This window comes from Coccinella septempunctata, chromosome 2 (assembly GCF_907165205.1).
Source record: "Coccinella septempunctata chromosome 2, icCocSept1.1, whole genome shotgun sequence".
Taxonomy (NCBI): Eukaryota; Metazoa; Arthropoda; class Insecta; order Coleoptera; family Coccinellidae; genus Coccinella; species Coccinella septempunctata.
Window position 1 is genome coordinate 15,707,677 of NC_058190.1, and position 18,587 is coordinate 15,726,263.

Consider the following 18,587-nt stretch of genomic DNA (forward strand, 5'->3'; position numbering starts at 1 on the left):
AAGCAACGTTTAAATATTAAACATCGATTAGTTTAACCATGGTTTAACCATGGTTACCAGCGAAACTGTGCAAACGGGCATAAATGGCGGACAATGTTTACATTTGTGACAGTTTGCGTGATTCTGTGATTCCCGTGCTATTCGAGTCGCTCGAAAGTGTTTTGCTTGGACGAAAAATCGTCTTGATCAAATTTGAAATATTCTGTAAATGACTGGATTGTGCTTTTTCGCATTTCTGAACAATAAACTATACTTCATTCACGTTTATTTTAGCAGTCGGTTGGCCATGCAAATTTGACACATTTCACTCTGTATAGTACGAACATAGACATAGAGACATGGACTGTGCCTTCCCTTTATATCTATGCATGAAATACGGTCAAAAAAAGTGACAGAGAGAAAAACACGTCGGGAATGCAGTTGTCTTTTTCTAGAATTTTGATTGGTCTACACTCACCTCTATGTGAACAAAAAAGAGAAAGGTATATCCCGACGAGCTTTTCTCTCTTTCTAATAATTAGCCAATTTCATGCTGGCATTGCTCAGTCCATGTCTCTATGTCTATGAGTACGAAAATGTGGGGTTATGAAGCTTGTCAAAACATTTTTGGGTTTTAAATCAACGCTATGTTGCCCGTTCTACGTAAAAGTTTCTGTTATTACGTATTTTATCACAATGTCGAATCTCTTCGGAAAATATGTGACGAACATAATTGAAGTTTATACAAACGGATTGAAGGCATACCAAATCCAGGTATTTGCTTGGAAAATACAAGAGATCAGTATAATATCATAATATGAACTAGCTCGAGGAGAGTTAATGTTCGTAATCTTCTTTGGCTTACATCATTTGTAGATTTCAAAAATAATAACCCGAAGATGAAATGCATATAATGCAATGGTTGGGGATGGGTATCTCCCGAAAGAATTAACAGATAATTACTAGAATAATAAATTCTTCAACAAAAATCATCTTGCATCGATATAAGTAAAAGGAATTGAAGGAAGTTTCAAGTTAAGATGAACTTCACCTTTGAACAAAAATTTCATATGAATAAACAAGTAACAGGGCAACTTGCGCGTATTTGTGGCTATTCACCTTAATACATTGATGTAATAATAATAATAAGGTATTTATTAGTACCTTAAGACATTTACAATGTATAGGACAAGTCAAATGAAAAATAGAAAAATCCATTTTAGGGAACTTATTCTCCGATGACATTTATCGAAAATCCTGTAGTAAACTTTTCGCATTAATTCTCCCAATAGAAGTAAATTCTTTGTCATCCTCTTCATTCACGATCTTTCTGATTGTGGAAATATTCAGCTGAAATATAAGTCGTTTACATTCAGATGAAACATTATATAAATTTTCTTACGGTCGAATACGTCTGACGTATTGAGGATTTCAGAATATCAGGGTATAACTATTTGAATGAGCGGACCTGAATTCTAAATAGCGCTTCCTGAAACCCTGTTTCTTTTTTCAATCACTTTTGGCATTTTCGTAATAAAAATTGATATTAGTTGTGGCAACGGCGTTATGACATTAACGACATTTTATGAGTGCCAACCTAACTTCTTTCTAGTTACAAAACTTGAGAAAATTATTTCATGGCCAACCGACTGCTAAAATAAATTTGAATCAAGTATATGTTGGTAATTTGCCAAGAATCTCTTAGTTGTTCATTCATAAATTTGGACTGTGTATTTCGACCGTTGTTCATATTCATTTATTCATCTAAGAAAGGCTTAAAAAGAGCAAGGTGAGTGTGAAAACAAACATCATATATATTAATATGAAAATATAATGAATTTGTAGGTATATTTGTTTCATATTTCAGATCATTTTCTACTCATATGTTGAAAAATGAGGGAGGATGGAAAACAAGTTGGAAGTTAATGTAGTCTCTAAAGATGAATAATAGAATCTTTTCAGGAGAGTAAACCTATGCAATTTTTGAGTAAAGGTGTAGAAAGGAGCAAGTTGAGCTACCTGGAGAGTTCTTCCTAAACCTAAAAGAATGACAAGGTTGAAGTATAAAAACAAGTTCTAAAAAGCCTAATCTGTAATATTCGTTATTTGATATATTACTAATGCTAAGTAAAACTATAAGTGTTTGTATGTAATATTATTGTTGAAATGAAAATAGTTCCATCCTTTCTAATATGGATTTATTGGATAATATGAATTTGTTAATTAAAAATATGCAATTATGAGTATTTCTACTGAATTAAGCACCTGTTTCCATTTTATTGTATATTTAAGAAAGATTTTTTCATAATAAATAAATATAAACTGTTTCGGACTTCCTTGAAAATGGACCTGAAAATATTAAACAAATATAACCTTCAAGTTCATTATATTATGCTCGTTTTTATACTCACAATACTCCTTTTAATCTCTTCTTAGATGAATAACCCAATGCTAAAATCAGTCTGAACTCTGAACACACTGTTCATATGATCACTATCGATATATATATCGATACTGTCGAGAAATATCGATACAATATATATCGATATTTTTTTCACGTTTGCCTATCCCTTAACGGTCGAAATCGACTATTGTCGCCACTGTGGTGTATAAACCCAGCAAACATTTTCAACTTGACCCAACGTTGGGTTAGTGCTGCGATGTGCTGCGAGTCGGTATACTGCAAATAGTGTCACATCGGCCGACAGCCGCCCGACGGACTATGAGCCGACATGTTGCAGAGTCTGCACACCGCAGATCCGGTGACGATTCGACTGTGCAAAAACACATCGGTTTAGCGTCTAGACTATGCTTCAAATACGCTCCTCAAATTAATCGTTACGACGTCGGTTCAGCTTCTACAAAATATTGGAAGAATGCTTTTACAATTGATCGGCACCACGTCGGCTTAATGTCTAGACAATGCTGGGAATACGCTGTTCCAATTGATCGGTACAACGTCGGTATAATATATACAATACCTGCAACACTAATGCTCGTTCTCACCAATAATCTCTAAATTTTAAGGGACACCTAAGCATATTTACGTGACATTTCTTACTACTCATGTACGATTTCTGTCTCATCAGCTTTTAGGAGACACTTAATACCAACCTAACGTTACTAAAATTGAATTCGTACTAGAGTTAGAAAGAAATGCCAAGTAAATATGCTAAGGTGCCCCTGAAAATTTGAGAATCGTTGGTAGAAATTGGCTAATCCAAAAAAAATTAAATATGAATTATTTGATCAATAATTTCTGATCTTTGAATGTTTCTTATGAAATCTCGGAATCATTTCTCATGTTGAAGGAGATCTATTTTTTCTTCAAATATTTTTTGAAACCTTGCAACACTTCTATTGTGATTAGGGCAAGACAATTTATACAGCCAATTGAAAAGAACCTTCATATATTCAAACAACTTAAATATAACGCTCATATAATATTATACATATATAAATACTTTGTAGGTTGAAAGAACACATAAAAACGACTAGCTTACTTGAAAAAAAAAGTATATATTTATTTACTGCTCATTATTGCCTGCTTCTTTTTCCTCCGCTCTTTTCAATCTGCCCCCTGCTCTGTCACCGGCATTGCGAAGCCAATTCATTACATGATTCATTTCCACATCAGTGGCACTTCTTGTAATAGGATTTATCCTTAACAGATCCTGGATAATAGAATTTCATTATTTGTATGAAATAAATTATTGAATTTCATATAGAATATCATCTTATATGTGTTTAAATTAATTAAATATACGTCAACATGCAAAATATGTATTCAATTTAAGTAACTTCCTTACATTCAAAAATGTCAACATTTTCGACCAATACAACATGAAAACTCACCATGATTAAGCTCAACAATATTCGCCATTGCTTCTAATCCATTTTCATTATTAATTCCTACCCGACCAATTCAGGGAAATTCCTGATTCATGGCTTATTATGAGTTAGATTATTTTGCGTGTTGTCTCTGCTGCGTCCTTACCCCCGTTGAGGCCAAATTTGGACAACTGAAAAATATTTGTATATATAGATTTTTCTGTCTTTCAAATTGTAGAATTTTTTCTCTAGAATAAAAAAGACCAAAACCAAAAATTGAAAGCATATCCCAAAAGAGTAGATACATAATTCTACCTACACATTTTTTCAAATATTCTATATCATATATAAGTATATCAGCATCGAATTTCTTCAATTCTTCGTACCTTTTTATTTTGATGGTGTTCTTATCCATTTCTATCTCTGCATTTTTTTTATCTACATGCAATCTCAAAAGATCGTTGAAGTACTCGGTTCTAATGATGGTGATGATGTAGTATATACTTGGACCTAATATTTCGAGAACTCTCTGTTTCACGTGATGATATTCCTGACGCCTACTCCGACGTTTATTAGAAATAGAAATACCATTTTATTTTGATTTCTTGTACTCACCTGCCCTAGGACATCACTGTTACTATGTTAATACAACACAACACAACAAGGAAGTTTTCAGAAAGAAAAATTTCGTCAAATAGCCTACTCTTAAAAACTCTTTTATCTTCGAAACACGTGCACACATACGCCGCCCAAATGAAATAACGCTTCGATACGGAATTACGGAAATTAGATTGTCTGGAAGCTCTTATGCAAAATCCCGCGAAATTTAAATAGTACAGCTTGACCTTATGTTAAGGGTAAAAAGCGCTGAAGATGCATCTAACCGCAACCGATCCGATGAATATAAACCGCCAAGAAGTTGCTCATCTAACAGCAGCGTTTTGCCGACGCTGGCTAGATGCTCATGTTTCGCCACATCTTCAGCAGCGTAAACCATGTCCTCGGATCTTCAAGGTCCGATGATGTGTAACAGCAATACGCACTTCGCCAGCAGTAACAGCACACAGCCGACGATTTACCGACGATAAATGTTTGTTGGGAAGTCACTGTAGCCATCATGAGAGTGCGAAATTTTGATTTAAACAAATTGTAATTGGCTGAGTGAACTGCTTCCCTGGTGACAGATGATCGGAATATTATTATTTTCGATTTTTGATAAGAGAACAACATATGACCATGATGAAATGTTGAAGCGTGCGCTAGTGTAAAAGTTTTTTGGCATCGGAAAGAAAAGTAGAAGAGATAGAATTTCCGAGAGCATTTTTGAGAGAAAATTGGAAAAAAAACCTTACCTCAAGAATCGACTCCGAATCAATTTGTGTGTCTTGACACACGCTCTTGAGCACTTTTGCGATGAAGATATCAAAAAGATGATGGATTCATTATAAACGATATCGAAATTGTCATCCCTCGTGAGAAGTTGACTCTTCTGAATAAGAATATCTAACCAATAAAACTACATGGTTCACAAGTAAATATTCTTGAAGAATTTTGTTGGCATAACATAATATATGGTCTATATCGGTTCTCAGCTGAGAACTGGCAACATAATCTACTCTAATACCTAAGTGATAAATCTGAGATTGCTACCTTTTGTTGTCTTGGTGTGTACTACTCCTCACTACGGATTTATATAATTTTGAAGATTACGGTAAACCAACTAAAATACCTGCTTTCAATAAACAATGATAAAGTAGGTATAATTTTTTTGATCGGTGATTTCTTTTGAATTTCATTGAAATCGACTTGTATTTTATTGCATATAATTCAGAGAACTCATATTTAATATAGATTTGAACTATTTGAAGACACATAACCTAAAATAAAATGAAGGCTGTTCATTCCAAATTGACGGTTGAATCCCCACCCCTTATTGATACTTGCAGCAATCGCAGCGACACCTATCCTACGTTTCCCGTTTTCGGGGACACGGGACACATTTTTTGTACGTCGATCGTTCTCCTTCTCTCTACTCTCCATACATCTACCATGACTATGGTAGAGACTTCTTGTCTCTTGTCTCTGACATCTACACAATTTTGCTTTCTGCATAGACCTTCGAACATAGAACATAGTGACAAGGCCATAGACTTATAAATATTCTAATTATTATTATATAATATATAATATGATATTATTATAAGTTTATGGACAAGGCATAGACCTAGAGACATGAGCCATATTTTCGCGATTAAGGCCAGGCCTTGTCATAACTAGGGTACCAGAATGTGAGAAAGCATCGTTTGTCTCCAAGCACTGAACAACAAAATTTGAGATGTCTCCTTTCTATCAGTGTATTATATATATTTATAACCATTTGCCCCACAATGTTCGAATTCTTGATTACAGCAAATTCAAAAAAGCTAATTTTAAATAGATGTTATTATGCAGAAAATGAATACCTCAATTAAGTGATTAGCTAATCTATATATGAATCAATTTTTATTTTTTTTTTCATATGTATGACTTATCCTATAGGTACATTAATGTGCCTCAAAGGACCAATAAATTATTTTTATTATTATATAATTCCATTAACATATATATTTTTGTACATACAGTTTACACAAGGATGGTTTAGATTCATTATCAGTCTTTCAATGTTATCAGAATACTAGTCCAATTCTCACCGTCCCTGCCTATTCTCATCATCAGATAGACTCCATACTTTTCTTATGTGGTAGAATGGTACATAAATCACGTTTGCTCGGTTGAACTGCCTATACTCGCTACCTGAAAACTCGCCCATCGGTGGCAAGTTTAAGCTTTCTATATTTCTCTTCTGTCTTTTTCTTGATTCTCGAAATTTGACCAGGAAAACTGCACATTCTGCAGTTTCTAAATCGTCCTTCGCTAATGAACTCTCATGATGTTGAATACTTCTCACCATTCTAATTTCACCTAATGGTTTACTGTACACCACGAATAATGATAAGTGAATAAAACATACTGAGAAAAGTAGTGGATATCGAACATTGAAAATTTTCACTTCCATGAGTTAATATGATTTCTGCTGCAGTGATTGATAGAAAATAACTTGGATGAACTATTAATAATTCTTCGTTTATATAGATTCTCGCATGTTGTTGCTAATGAATGTTAATCATCTAATACATCACCTAGTATAGGTATTTCAAGATCAATATTGATAAACAAGGATAAGTCCTAACCATATTACATAAGAAATATTGAACTCGATTCTATTTCACAACTGAAATACAGAATTATAAGGAGAAGTATTAGAGTCTGTAGGAGTTTGTAATGCGATGAAATGAATAATCTCCTAGGCTTTGTACAAATAAGTTCAGCAAGGTGGCTGCGGAAATGTATTTATTCGTTTTGCTACAAATAGTCCAAGATAAGACTAGCTGGGGGAGTTTTTACCATATATCTGTTATATTCAATATTCATCGATAATAGGGCAGAGGAAACTGAATCCAATTCGTGGTAGGAATCGACTTCTGCCGTCTGCGCATGTGCAGAAATATTCAGAATAAAAATGCCTCATTATTATTTCTGTCTCATTCTGATACATGGTTTTATGAAATGACAAAAATAAAATTTTCTACAAGCGTGCGCGTTCAACCCTTTTGCGTTCAAGCCCTTTTTAGGCTGCGGAAAAAGGCGAAAACACATTTATAAAACGCGACGCGCTCCGATGAAACGCGATGCGTGTTGAGTCGAATCAAATGTATTTGTTTATTCTTTAGACCATGAGCCTGTTCCGATATTGTTGGTTTTACTGGCCCGCAATCGAATAACAATAGAACTCGAACGAGTGGGCCAATAGGAATCGTCTCTGAAATACTGATAGTACTGTCAGGAATATCGGAACAGACGGCATATTAGTGAAGTAATAATCACTCAATTGGCGGGAGATCCATATTGAAATTGCTTTACATAGGAATCAACTTTAAGATGGGATATTGCTAGCAAGAAGTAAATGTTAGTATAAAGACATGCAACATTGGGTGCCCTAATTGTTAGAGCTTGTTTCAAGTGCATCTTACATCACAATAAACTTTTATATGTCCTTAAATCAAAATTGAAATCATTACTATACGGAATATATCCGTATGTCGTAGATCATTTCTTTTAATTGAACGATTTATCGCAGGAATTCGGACTTAGTAAATAAAACAATTATGATTTTGCCAACGTTTCGGAACCTATCGTTCCTTTCTCAAGGCTAAAATGAGGCATTTATTAACCATACGAAAAATTATAACATTGAATACTATACCTCATCATACAATTAACATAACATAATAGGTATATAATTAAAATATTTGGGCGAAGTCAAAAATGAATAAATGGTCCCGACGTATGACACTCAACAAATTAAAAACAATGAGCGTGAATCATTGAACTAAAGAAAGTTTAGTTCAATGGCGTGAATCGCAATGAAATATTGTGTTTTGTTATGATGTTACGTTGACACATAGTTTCAATCTGGTCTCAGCTTATTCAATTCGTTCCAACCAGCAAATATACAGGGTGACATAAATATAATACATATAAAAATATACAAAACATATAAATTATAAAACATATAAAATTATACGAAAAGACGAACATCTCTCTGGCGAAAACATAAATAAGGCGCGGAGACAAATAATTCTGGGTTGCTATCCATTAGGTATTGTTATTCTTGATGCATAGAATCATAAACCGTACTTAAGTTGTTCGTATCTTCTCTGTAGTTTACTGTGTTGTTTCTTCTAATGTTTATAATTTCACTTAAAAGGCGTCTGAAATAATGCTGTTCTTTATCTAGGATACTCACAATTTCAAAATTAAATCTATGTCCCTCTGTGTGTGTGTGCTGTGTGTGTGCAGTTTTGTTTTCAGTTTCTAAATGTTTGCTATCATTTTTATGTTGTCGAATTCTATCTTTTAGATATTGTTTTGTTTCGCCCACGTACACTTTGTCACAATCCTGGCAGGGAATTTTATATACCAGACTAGACTGCATAGTAATAGGGGTTTTGTCTTTTGTGTTGGTGAATTTTTTTTATTGTTATCAAGGATATTATAGAATGATGTTGTGCAACCAAACTCTTTGAATATGTTGTGCAGTCTGTAGGACAATCCAGGGAAAAACGCAAGCTTGAAATACTTTAGCTTGGTAGTCACCTCAGGTTGTGGGCTAATGTTTGTTGTGTTAGCCATTGTGTTGACATTCCTACTATTTCTGGCAAGAGAAACACGATTCTGTTTAAGCTCGTAGTTATTTATCGCTTTTCTGATAGTAGGGGTGGTAGTTGTTGTTCAAAAGTATATTAGCTGAAAAAGCTCGTATTATATTAGGTATGAGACCAAAACATGGCATAATCCCAAAAAATGTTCCAATACCAGAACTAATCAAGGATGTTGAAAGTTTCATACAAGCATTATGATTGGGAGAAAATGAGAGGAATGTAATCAGATCGAGATGTACGAGAGTAATTCAGAACTTCATGGACAGGCCGAGAGCTCCAGACCCCCCTTGGAATATATAACATATAACAACACGCTTAACTATACTATTCTCCATAAGACTCTTTCAAAACGTTAGTAATTTGGAGCTCCAAAATAGGACGTGAGGAAAAGTAGTCATCTCACAGTGACAACCATTTTGGAACCCCAAAACACAATATTTCATTGCGATTCACGCTCATTGTTTTTAATTTATTGACTGTCATACGTCGGGACCATTTATTTATTTTTGACTTCGCCCTAATATTTTAATTATATACCTATTATGTTATATTAATTGTATGATGAGGTATAGTATTCAATGTTATATTTTTTCGTATGGTTAATAAATGCCTCCTTTTAGCCTTGAGAAAGGAACAAAAGGTTCCGAAACGTTGGCAAAATCATAATTGTTTTATTTACTAAGTCCAAATTCCTGCGATAGATCGTTCAATTCTAAGAACCATGGACGTGAATACTACAGAATCATTTCTTTTGTTCGTCAATCATGAACCGTATCAAGGAAAATGACATGCTATGCTTGCGCGTTAAAATGATGTCAGCGTCAGAGGTAAGAAACCAAAGATATTACTAATAAATGAAATGAAGCTACGACAAACTTCCATGGATCTTGACGACTAATTCTATATTGATCATTATTAAAAAATATACCATTTTATTTCGAAATTTTGTTTACAACTTGTTATGAAAGGTTAATAGAATATATCATATCCTACTAGAAGTTTTAGTAATTCTAGTAGGCTATGAATATATCCCAACAGAAATAAATCTTGAAAAATTTGCTAAAATATCCAAAAACAGGTATATGCGGCATTTTTAGTCCCCTAAGAAATGCATAGGGAATTCAGCGACCAGATCCACGGATGGATCGCGATTCAAAATTTCCGCCTAACCTCACTAATATCGTTGATTGAAGTACAATACTTCAATCAACGCTAATATGTCTACTGGCGAATCAAACTGAATGAATAATTATGGGATTATTGATTGTGCTCGAAATCTTCCAAAACTTTCCTGCACATCAATGATTATAGAGTACTCTATAATCTTTGCTGCACATGTTGGTGTCGTTTGATGAAGATTTTACAAGAACTTATATCCAGAAAATATCATTCTATCATCTCACACATGAATAATGTAATTTGTGGAAATAAATGAATGTAAATATTTGAGATAATTTATTTGAGTTAAAACATATTATGCAATTCATAATGCCAACACAAATTATTTTCCAGCAATTATAACCAATTCAACAAGACTGCCTGAAAATTGATTCTACGGTTGTAATTTCATTAACGAAATTTGAAATTCTTGTCGAACAATTTAATTATTGATCACTTTCAGTAGCTTGCAAAATTCCAAGTCAAATCATCACTTTTCATTTGGAATGTTTCCACCATATCATCCAGTAATGCATGTACAACTTTAGTTATGTCAGAAATTTAATCTCATATACTTTCTTTTGCTCAGGTTTCTCGGCACTATCAAAATCATGGAAATGAATATTCGCATTGCCTTTCTTCATCCTCCAACACCAGAAAATTTATCTAGAACAAAGATATGTCCTAACCTAAAATTGAAGTGAAAATTGGTCTCTCAACTGAATGACACTGATATAAAAACTCATTCAATTTTTTTAATACCTATTTTCTAGTCAGACATTCGAAAAATTTTCTTAATATAGTTCACTGGTAACCGAATATGTAATGAAAATATCTAACCCAAACAAGTTAAATTCACTTTCTAGGTTAGTGATTTGGCCGCTAGGCGGCGTTTAGATTTGTGGATTCGCCAATAGAACCGTTATTGTATATTAGTGTTCTGTGCATTGAGCTCTAAAAGAATTCTTTTAGAGTTCAATGAATAGAACGAAATCATACTACGAAATACGAACATCTGACGCGACGCCACGCGCCCCAGTGCCGGTTTATCCACTGGGCGCTTTGGGGTGGCGCCCAGGGGCCCGGAGCCGAGTGGGGCCCAAAAGGGCCTTGGGCTAACAAAAATTATATTACTTTCGATAGCTGACAATTTTTTAAAATAATAATTTGCATATCCCACATCCACGCCCTTATCCCTATAGCTATAATCGGTACAGGGTAGGCGATCGTCATCAAGATTTGGACACTGTGTAATTTTATATTCCATATTTATGATTGGAAGTATAGAATGATAACATGATAATCTCAGTAACAGGAAAAATAGATTCAAATTCAACCGTGTCAAAAAAGATGCACTTTTATCTCAAATATGCCAGCCAGTATGCGTACTCCAGTATCCCTGTACTCCGCATCAAGGCATCAACCTTTTCTCACGTGTTCTTTAATGCGAATCAGTAAAATTGCCAGCAACCTTTTTGACAAGCGTCACCGAATGATCCGAATGCTGTTCACTTTTCGGGGATTTTTTTTATATTTCCAAAAGCATTTTCATTTTCACTTTTCCGATATCAGAATATATTAATTCCGGAAAGGGAACAATATAGGTATGTATTGGTAGCTTATTTCATTTTGATTTATAATTGTTAGTGCAAACTATAGTCGATTTGTAGTAGTACCTTCCGATATTTTTTGTGCTGAATTGTCTGTGGTGCTTTGTGCCGTTGAAAAATGTTTTTGTCTACGGTACTTCACAAAATGCATAAATGGGTCAGACCAGCCCAAAACTTTCGAAAAAGTGGGTTTCCACGGCTGATGTAGACTTTATATGTACCATATGTTGTACCGTCAAAAATTAACAATTAGGAAAAAAGTTGGCTCAGCAATTTCTTTTTTCTCAATGAAAGCAGAGGCAACAAAAGTGCTTAGCTCAATTTTTTTTTAAATTTTATATATTCCAGATTCCAGGAATTAACAGGTACCTACAGTCGCGAAAATTCAAACGACATAACTCAGTAGTAAAGAACAGAGCCGTGTGGAATAAAAAAATTTCAACGGCATGAAAGGTGCAACCATCAAGCCCAATTCGGCAGAAATTTTTATTTTCAAAATCAAAAAGTGCTGGGCCAACTTCACAAACATTGCAGAATGGATGTACATTTTTGAAGTGCCGGAAAAATGAAAATTTTTTTTGGACGGCGAAGAGTAGTGAAAAAAGGCATTTATTTCCATAAGGTATTATATAATATTATTCCGGCTTCCGAAATATAATATTTCTAGGCGCGAAAAATAAATGATACCTATTTCCGAATTCTCAATTTTTCATTCATTTTCCATAAAAATGCTACTTTTTTCTCGGTTGTATTCTCGTCCATGCTATAGGATGAAAGTGGTATCGTAGGGAGTTGGACAAATCAAAAGCTTTTATAACTTCGTCGACGTTTCCATAGACAATGGACGTTTCGACGAGAGAGAAGAGAAAGGAACCATAGGTTCCGAAACATCGACGAAGTTATGAAAGCTTAGCGTAGGGAGTTGGACAAATCAAAAGCTTTTATAACTTCATCGACGTTTCGACGAGAGAGAAGAGAAAGGAACCATTGGTTCCGAAACGTCGACGAAGTTATAAAAGCTTTTGATTTGTCCAACTCCCTACGATACCACTTTCATGCTATTTTTTTCTTCCATATTTATTAGTACATTCAAATGAGAACATAAAAATATATTGGTTTATTTTTGTTGATATGTTGGCGGATTCAAGAGATCCGTCAATGCCAAAGGGGCCCGTAGATCTTCTGCGCCTAGGGTCCGAAAGAACCTTAAACCGGCACTGACGAGCCCACACATAGATAAACTAACCAAAGATATTAAACAGTTTAAACACCATGGTGAGGGTAAACACGCAATCCGACGCGAATTGCGCGGTATGTTCCAGAGACAACCTTTCTCTATGGTATGTTCCTAGCAAAGATAGAGTTAACTCTATAATCTTTGGTTCCTAGACAACACCCAACGCCACGAGTGAGTGGTTTGAGAACTTGAGAACTGTCACAAGGCATATATATATATATATATATATATAGTTGAAGTTATAGGATACTAGTCGTTTGTAAAATTATTGATTTAAATTAAGGGTGTTTCGACTATTTTTCAGGGCAAAATTCCAGTGAGAGTCAAATTATATAATTATATATATATATATATATATATATATATATATATATATATATATATATATATATATATATATATATATATATATATATATATATATATATATATATATACAACAAAGTGCAGGTTGTGTAACAGCGCTGAGGAAACAGTCCAACACCTCACATCAGGCTGCACAACAATAGCGAACACCAAATATCTCACCCGACATGACAACATGGGGAAAGTTGTGCATCAACTAATATGCCTACAAAAAGAATTAATCCCGCATTTTACACCACACCACGTATACGCACCGCAAACATTGAAAGAAAACGAGCAATTTAAAATATACTGGGACTTAACAATAATAACCGACAGAAGGGTCGTACACAATAGACCCGATATGGTAATATTCGATAAGGTCAATAAAACAGCAATCATCATAGACTTTGCTGTGCCGCAGGACCAGAACTTAACGAAAACATACACCGAAAAGATGACAAAATATGAAGCGCTGGCACAACAAATCCGGGATATGTGGAAGTTGAGGGATGCGAGAATAATGCCGCTGATAATATCTGCCAACGGTCTCGTCCACAGAAAAACCACCCAACATCTACTCGAATTGAAGCTGCCGCAAAACACGATTATGTGGATGCAAAAGGCGGTTATACTGGGAACAGTGAATATAATAAGGAAAACCTTATACCCTCACTAGCAGCAGCACGGGACTACCCTTGACGGCAAGTCCGGGTAGTCGCGAGAAACCCACGAATATGTGTGAAACTAAAAAAAAAAATATATATATATATATATATATATATATATATATATATATATATATATATATATATATATATATATATATATATATATATATATATATATATATATATATATATATATATATATATATATATATATATATATATATATATATATATATATATATATATATATATATATATATATATATATATATATATATATATATATATATATATATATATATATATATATATATATATATATATATATATATATATATATATATAATTATGAATTTTGGGATGAAGACTTGGTTTTTATAAAACACTTTATTTACAATAGAAAATATTTGAATATTCTGTGTGAACTATGACTATCGACTAAGGCTCTAGATCTATTTCTTCACTGAAAGCAAGGAAGAAGATGCTTTTATACAAATATCTTATCTATAGGATGTGACTCAGCACTGCAGGTGTTCACTGCTGACTTTGCAGGCTGCATAGTCATATACAATGCTTATGGTTAATCTGGATAAGTTACATTGAATTAATATGGGGTGCGATTACATAATTCCTCCCCCCTTTGGATAAAGGATGAGGTCTTCTTTCTCTTCTTCCTTGAAGTGATTAGTAAAAAATGTAGGTTTTGGTAAAACGATGTATTTTTCTTCGTTTTTAACTTGGTTGGGGTAAATTTCTTTTTGATGGTTACTAATGATACACTTGGACTGGATTATAGCCATTGGCGGAGTAAAATGGTACTTTGTCTGCTGTGGGCATTTTTCTTGAATTTCCAAATTATTGATCGATAAAATATTTCCTTCTTCCAATGTTTTTAAATTTGGTGCTGAGGGTGATTCTCTTCTGGGGCAACTTTCTAAATGAGTTTTCAAAACATTTTTCATGCATTCTGGAGGCCTGTCGAGGGAATCTTGGTCACAGAGGTAGTCTTCTTCTACTTGATGACATTGTTTCGTGGACCATCTTAGTTCTTCGTCTCGAATGAGCATATAGGGGTTTGTGAAAGGAAGGGACAAATTCCGTTGAGGTATATAGTAAAACTTGTAGGTATAGATTATATTTTTCCTCATAAATCGTTGGAATTGAAATTAGAAATAACAATGTTTTTTCTTTGAAAATGACTTTGGTATGACATATCTGAAGATAATCTTTCAAATGATGCATTGGAATGATCGTTTTTGACAATTTCCGCAAATTTTGTGTAAGGGAGAATAGATTCATGCAGGATGTGCAATCTTGCAAAGCTCACTGCTGTCTGATTCTCATCCAAAATATTTTTGATGTCTTCAATTTCAAAAGTCATGAGATGCATTTGTTCAATACGTTCTTATTGAGGTACAGTACGAAGCAATTTGAAATTTTCTGTTAGTTTCTGAAATTTATCAATGTACTTATTTTTCAAGTCATTTATAATAGTAGCAATTTGTTTTTGATTCCTCATAAGTGTCTCTTCGTTTTTCTTTATACTTTCAAAATAACTTTGGTAAAGCTCTTCGTCATCACAATCTAATGTTCCTAATAATATCTTTGATATTTTGCCTCCAACATTAATCAATCCTCTTTTTTCTCTAATTCTCTGAGTTAAAAAGTTCTTCCAATGTTTTTACATTTATTAAATTTGAATGCTGTAAATACTGATAATGTGCCGTCTGAGAAAACCCTAGTTGTTTATTTTTGAAATGATCAATCTCTTTTTGATATTTGAGTATTAAATCTTCAATTTGGCTCAAATCAATATGATAAATCAATTGTATATGCCTTTTTGTAATGTATGTTTTTCCTAATAAAATTGGAAGAATATTATTTTCTAAGGGAATAATTGTAAGGTTCGTTATTAATTCTACTGCCTCGAGTATCATGAAAATAAATGTGACGTATTTCATCTTGATCTAAAACAAAATATTTAACTACTTTTTTCTTTGTTTTAAAATTTTCTTATGATAAATGTGTTTATTTTTCTTATCCTGAATTCTATGTGTATCGATTTCGCGAGCATCTACTTTTTTGCATACGGGATCGAGTTTACGCGTTATTGGATTTTTGATAAAAGTGGGGTTTTCATTTAATTCATAAGTACTGTTTGCTGAACGTTTTTCATTTAATTTATCTAACTTTTCGGTTGCCCTCTTTTGATTTTTCTCCAAGTGTTTCGTTATATCATTTAAATTCTCAATATAATTCTCGACGTAATTTTGAATTTTCTCGTTGTGAGTTTGTCCGATTGGTAAAGAATTATTTAGATCTGCTTTTATTATTTGCATAGGTGTTAATTCTAGACTGGAATGATTTGAATTATTATAACTTAATAAAGATTGTGCCAATTTACTTTGGAATGTGGAGTTTTTAGATTCAATAGTTCTCATTTGTTCGATCAGGGTTGAATGGAATCTTTCTACTTGACCATTTGAATTAGGATTGTAATTGGTAATGTAATGAATTTCTATTTGATGGACTCTGCAAAAATCTTGTACTACGCTATTTTTAAATTCAAGTCCATTGTCACAGGTTATTTTTATAGGAATGCCATAATGACTGAAAAATATTATTAATTTATTTACAATTTCTGTTCCTGTTTTCTGAAGTAAAGGGTAACACTGACCCAACCTTGAAAACGAGTCTACAATGCTCAAACAATAATTTCGTCCAAATCTTATAGTATCACAATAAATATGTGTAAAAGGTTTTGATCCTATCGGGTTTGGTTTAAACTGTAATTCAATTGGTCTCCTTTCGTATTTATTCTTTTGACAAATTTCACATGCATTAATATAATTATATTTTTTACGATGAAAATTCCGTTTTTAAAAACACAAACTTTATTTTGGAAATTTACAACGATGACTAGAGGCTCTATGTAATGAGACAAGCTAAGTAACTGATTGACTTCTGAATTAATTCTCCTCTTGCATCCTGAATGAATTGATATATATAACATTGGGTTATCTTAAAAGAGATAAGTATGCAGGTGCACTATTGCGTAATATTAATATTGTATGGCTATATGTAGATTCAAATGAGTAACAAACAAAAGTCTAATTTAAGTTAATAAGGGTTAGGATTATGTAATTCTTCCCCACCTTGGATAAAGGTATCTCCCAAAGGAGTAGCTTTACAATTAAAATGATTATTAAAATATTTAAAAGCTAAAAATGCAATTATTGCTAAAATTATCAATATTAAAATTATTAAAAATGTATGATTATTATTTTGGAAGTTCCATCCTTCCAACTCTTCTAAATGGATATCTGGGATTTCTTCATCCTCTGTAGCATCATCTTCTCTCTTGGAGTATTTGTATTTAGGTACCATCTTGGGTAAAATGATGAATTTTTCTTCACTAATAAGTGCAGTTGGGGAAATTTCTTTTTGACCATTACTGACGACACAACTTGTGCGTATAATAGCGATTGGAGGAACAAAATGCCATTTCGTTTGATGAGGGCAATCTTCTTTAATTTTTGTGTTTTCCACGGAGAGGATATTTCCATCTTCTAATAACTTGAGGTTTGACGTAGGAACCATTTTTCGTCTTGTACAATTTTCGAAGTGGGTTTTCAAAATATTTTCCATACATATGGATAATGGCTTGGATAATGAGTCTTGATCGCAGAGGAAATCATCTTCGACTGGATGACATTCACTTGTTGACCATCTTAATGTCTCTTCTTGTGAGAGCAAATAAGGATAGGTAAAGGGAAGGGTAAGATTGTTTTGAGGCAAATAGTAAAATTTATGTGAATCAAAACTATCTTCATAAATTGTTGGAATTGATATCAGAAATAGTAAGATCTTGTCTTTGAAAATAACTTTGGTATGACATAATTGATAGTAATCTTTTATGTGATGCATTGGAATAATAGTGACATTTTTGACTAAATCTAGGAATTTGTATACGGTAGAATAGATTCATGTAAGAGATGTAATCTGGCAAAACTAACTGCTGTTTGAATTTCATCTAATGTATTCTCAATATCTTTGATTTCGAATGTCATGAGATGCATTTGTTGAACATCCCTCAATGCTGGCACAATTTGCAGTAATTTAAGATTATCATTCAATTTTTTAAATTTCTCATTATATTTATCCTTAAGGTCATTTACAATAGTCACGATCTGTTTTTGATTCTTCATGAGTGTCTTCTCATTTTTCTCTATGCTATTAAAATAAGTTCTATAAAGTTCTTCATCATCAGAATCTAATGTTCCAAATAGTATTTTGGAAATCTTGCCACCAAGGTTAATTAATCCTCTTTTAATTCTAGTTTTTTCATTTAAAAGTTCCTCGAACGTATTAGTATTAATTTCATTAGAATGTAATAAATACTCATAATTAGCTGTAGCTGCAAAACCCAACTGCATTAAAGTCGGGATATCGGAGAATTGGGTGATTCAATACATTATTTTTGCATAATTCAAAG

At 33.2% G+C, this 18,587-nt stretch overlaps 1 protein-coding gene across 3 annotated transcripts; it reads right to left on the minus strand.

The window, feature by feature from the left end:
- Window positions 1-3,372: 3,372 nt before the first annotated feature.
- LOC123307279 lies at window positions 3,373-6,920 on the minus strand. 3 transcript variants are annotated; one of them, XR_006536963.1, is made up of 4 exons: window positions 4,426-4,550; window positions 4,197-4,367; window positions 3,835-4,001; window positions 3,373-3,653 (listed from the first exon to the last, which is right to left on the minus strand). XR_006536963.1 is itself a non-coding variant. In XM_044889520.1 (3 exons), the coding sequence occupies exons 1-3, from the start codon at window positions 5,941-5,943 to the stop codon at window positions 3,944-3,946; spliced, it is 354 nt and encodes a 117-aa protein (XP_044745455.1). In that variant the 5' UTR covers window positions 5,944-6,920; the 3' UTR covers window positions 3,660-3,943. The 3 variants fall into 3 exon arrangements, 1 of the variants encoding a protein (XP_044745455.1); XR_006536964.1 differs by lacking the exon at window positions 4,197-4,367 and having other exon boundaries at window positions 4,426-4,548; XM_044889520.1 differs by lacking the exons at window positions 3,373-3,653; window positions 4,426-4,550 and adding an exon at window positions 5,738-6,920 and having other exon boundaries at window positions 3,660-4,001; window positions 4,197-4,286.
- Window positions 6,921-18,587: the final 11,667 nt, after the last annotated feature.

What these genes read in the sequence shown, in the direction of transcription:
- LOC123307279 (XM_044889520.1), bottom strand. Translation starts at nt 5,943, where the DNA reads ATGTTCTATGTTCGAAGGTCTATGCAGAAAGCAAAATTGTGTAGATGT. An exon ending in GCTGCAAGTATCAATAAGGG is followed by an intron (nt 4,287 to 5,737) that starts GTGGGGATTCAA and finishes CACCATCATTAG; the next exon opens with AACCGAGTACTTCAACGATC. An exon ending in AACACCATCAAAATAAAAAG is followed by an intron (nt 4,002 to 4,196) that starts GTACGAAGAATT and finishes AATATTTTTCAG; the next exon opens with TTGTCCAAATTTGGCCTCAA.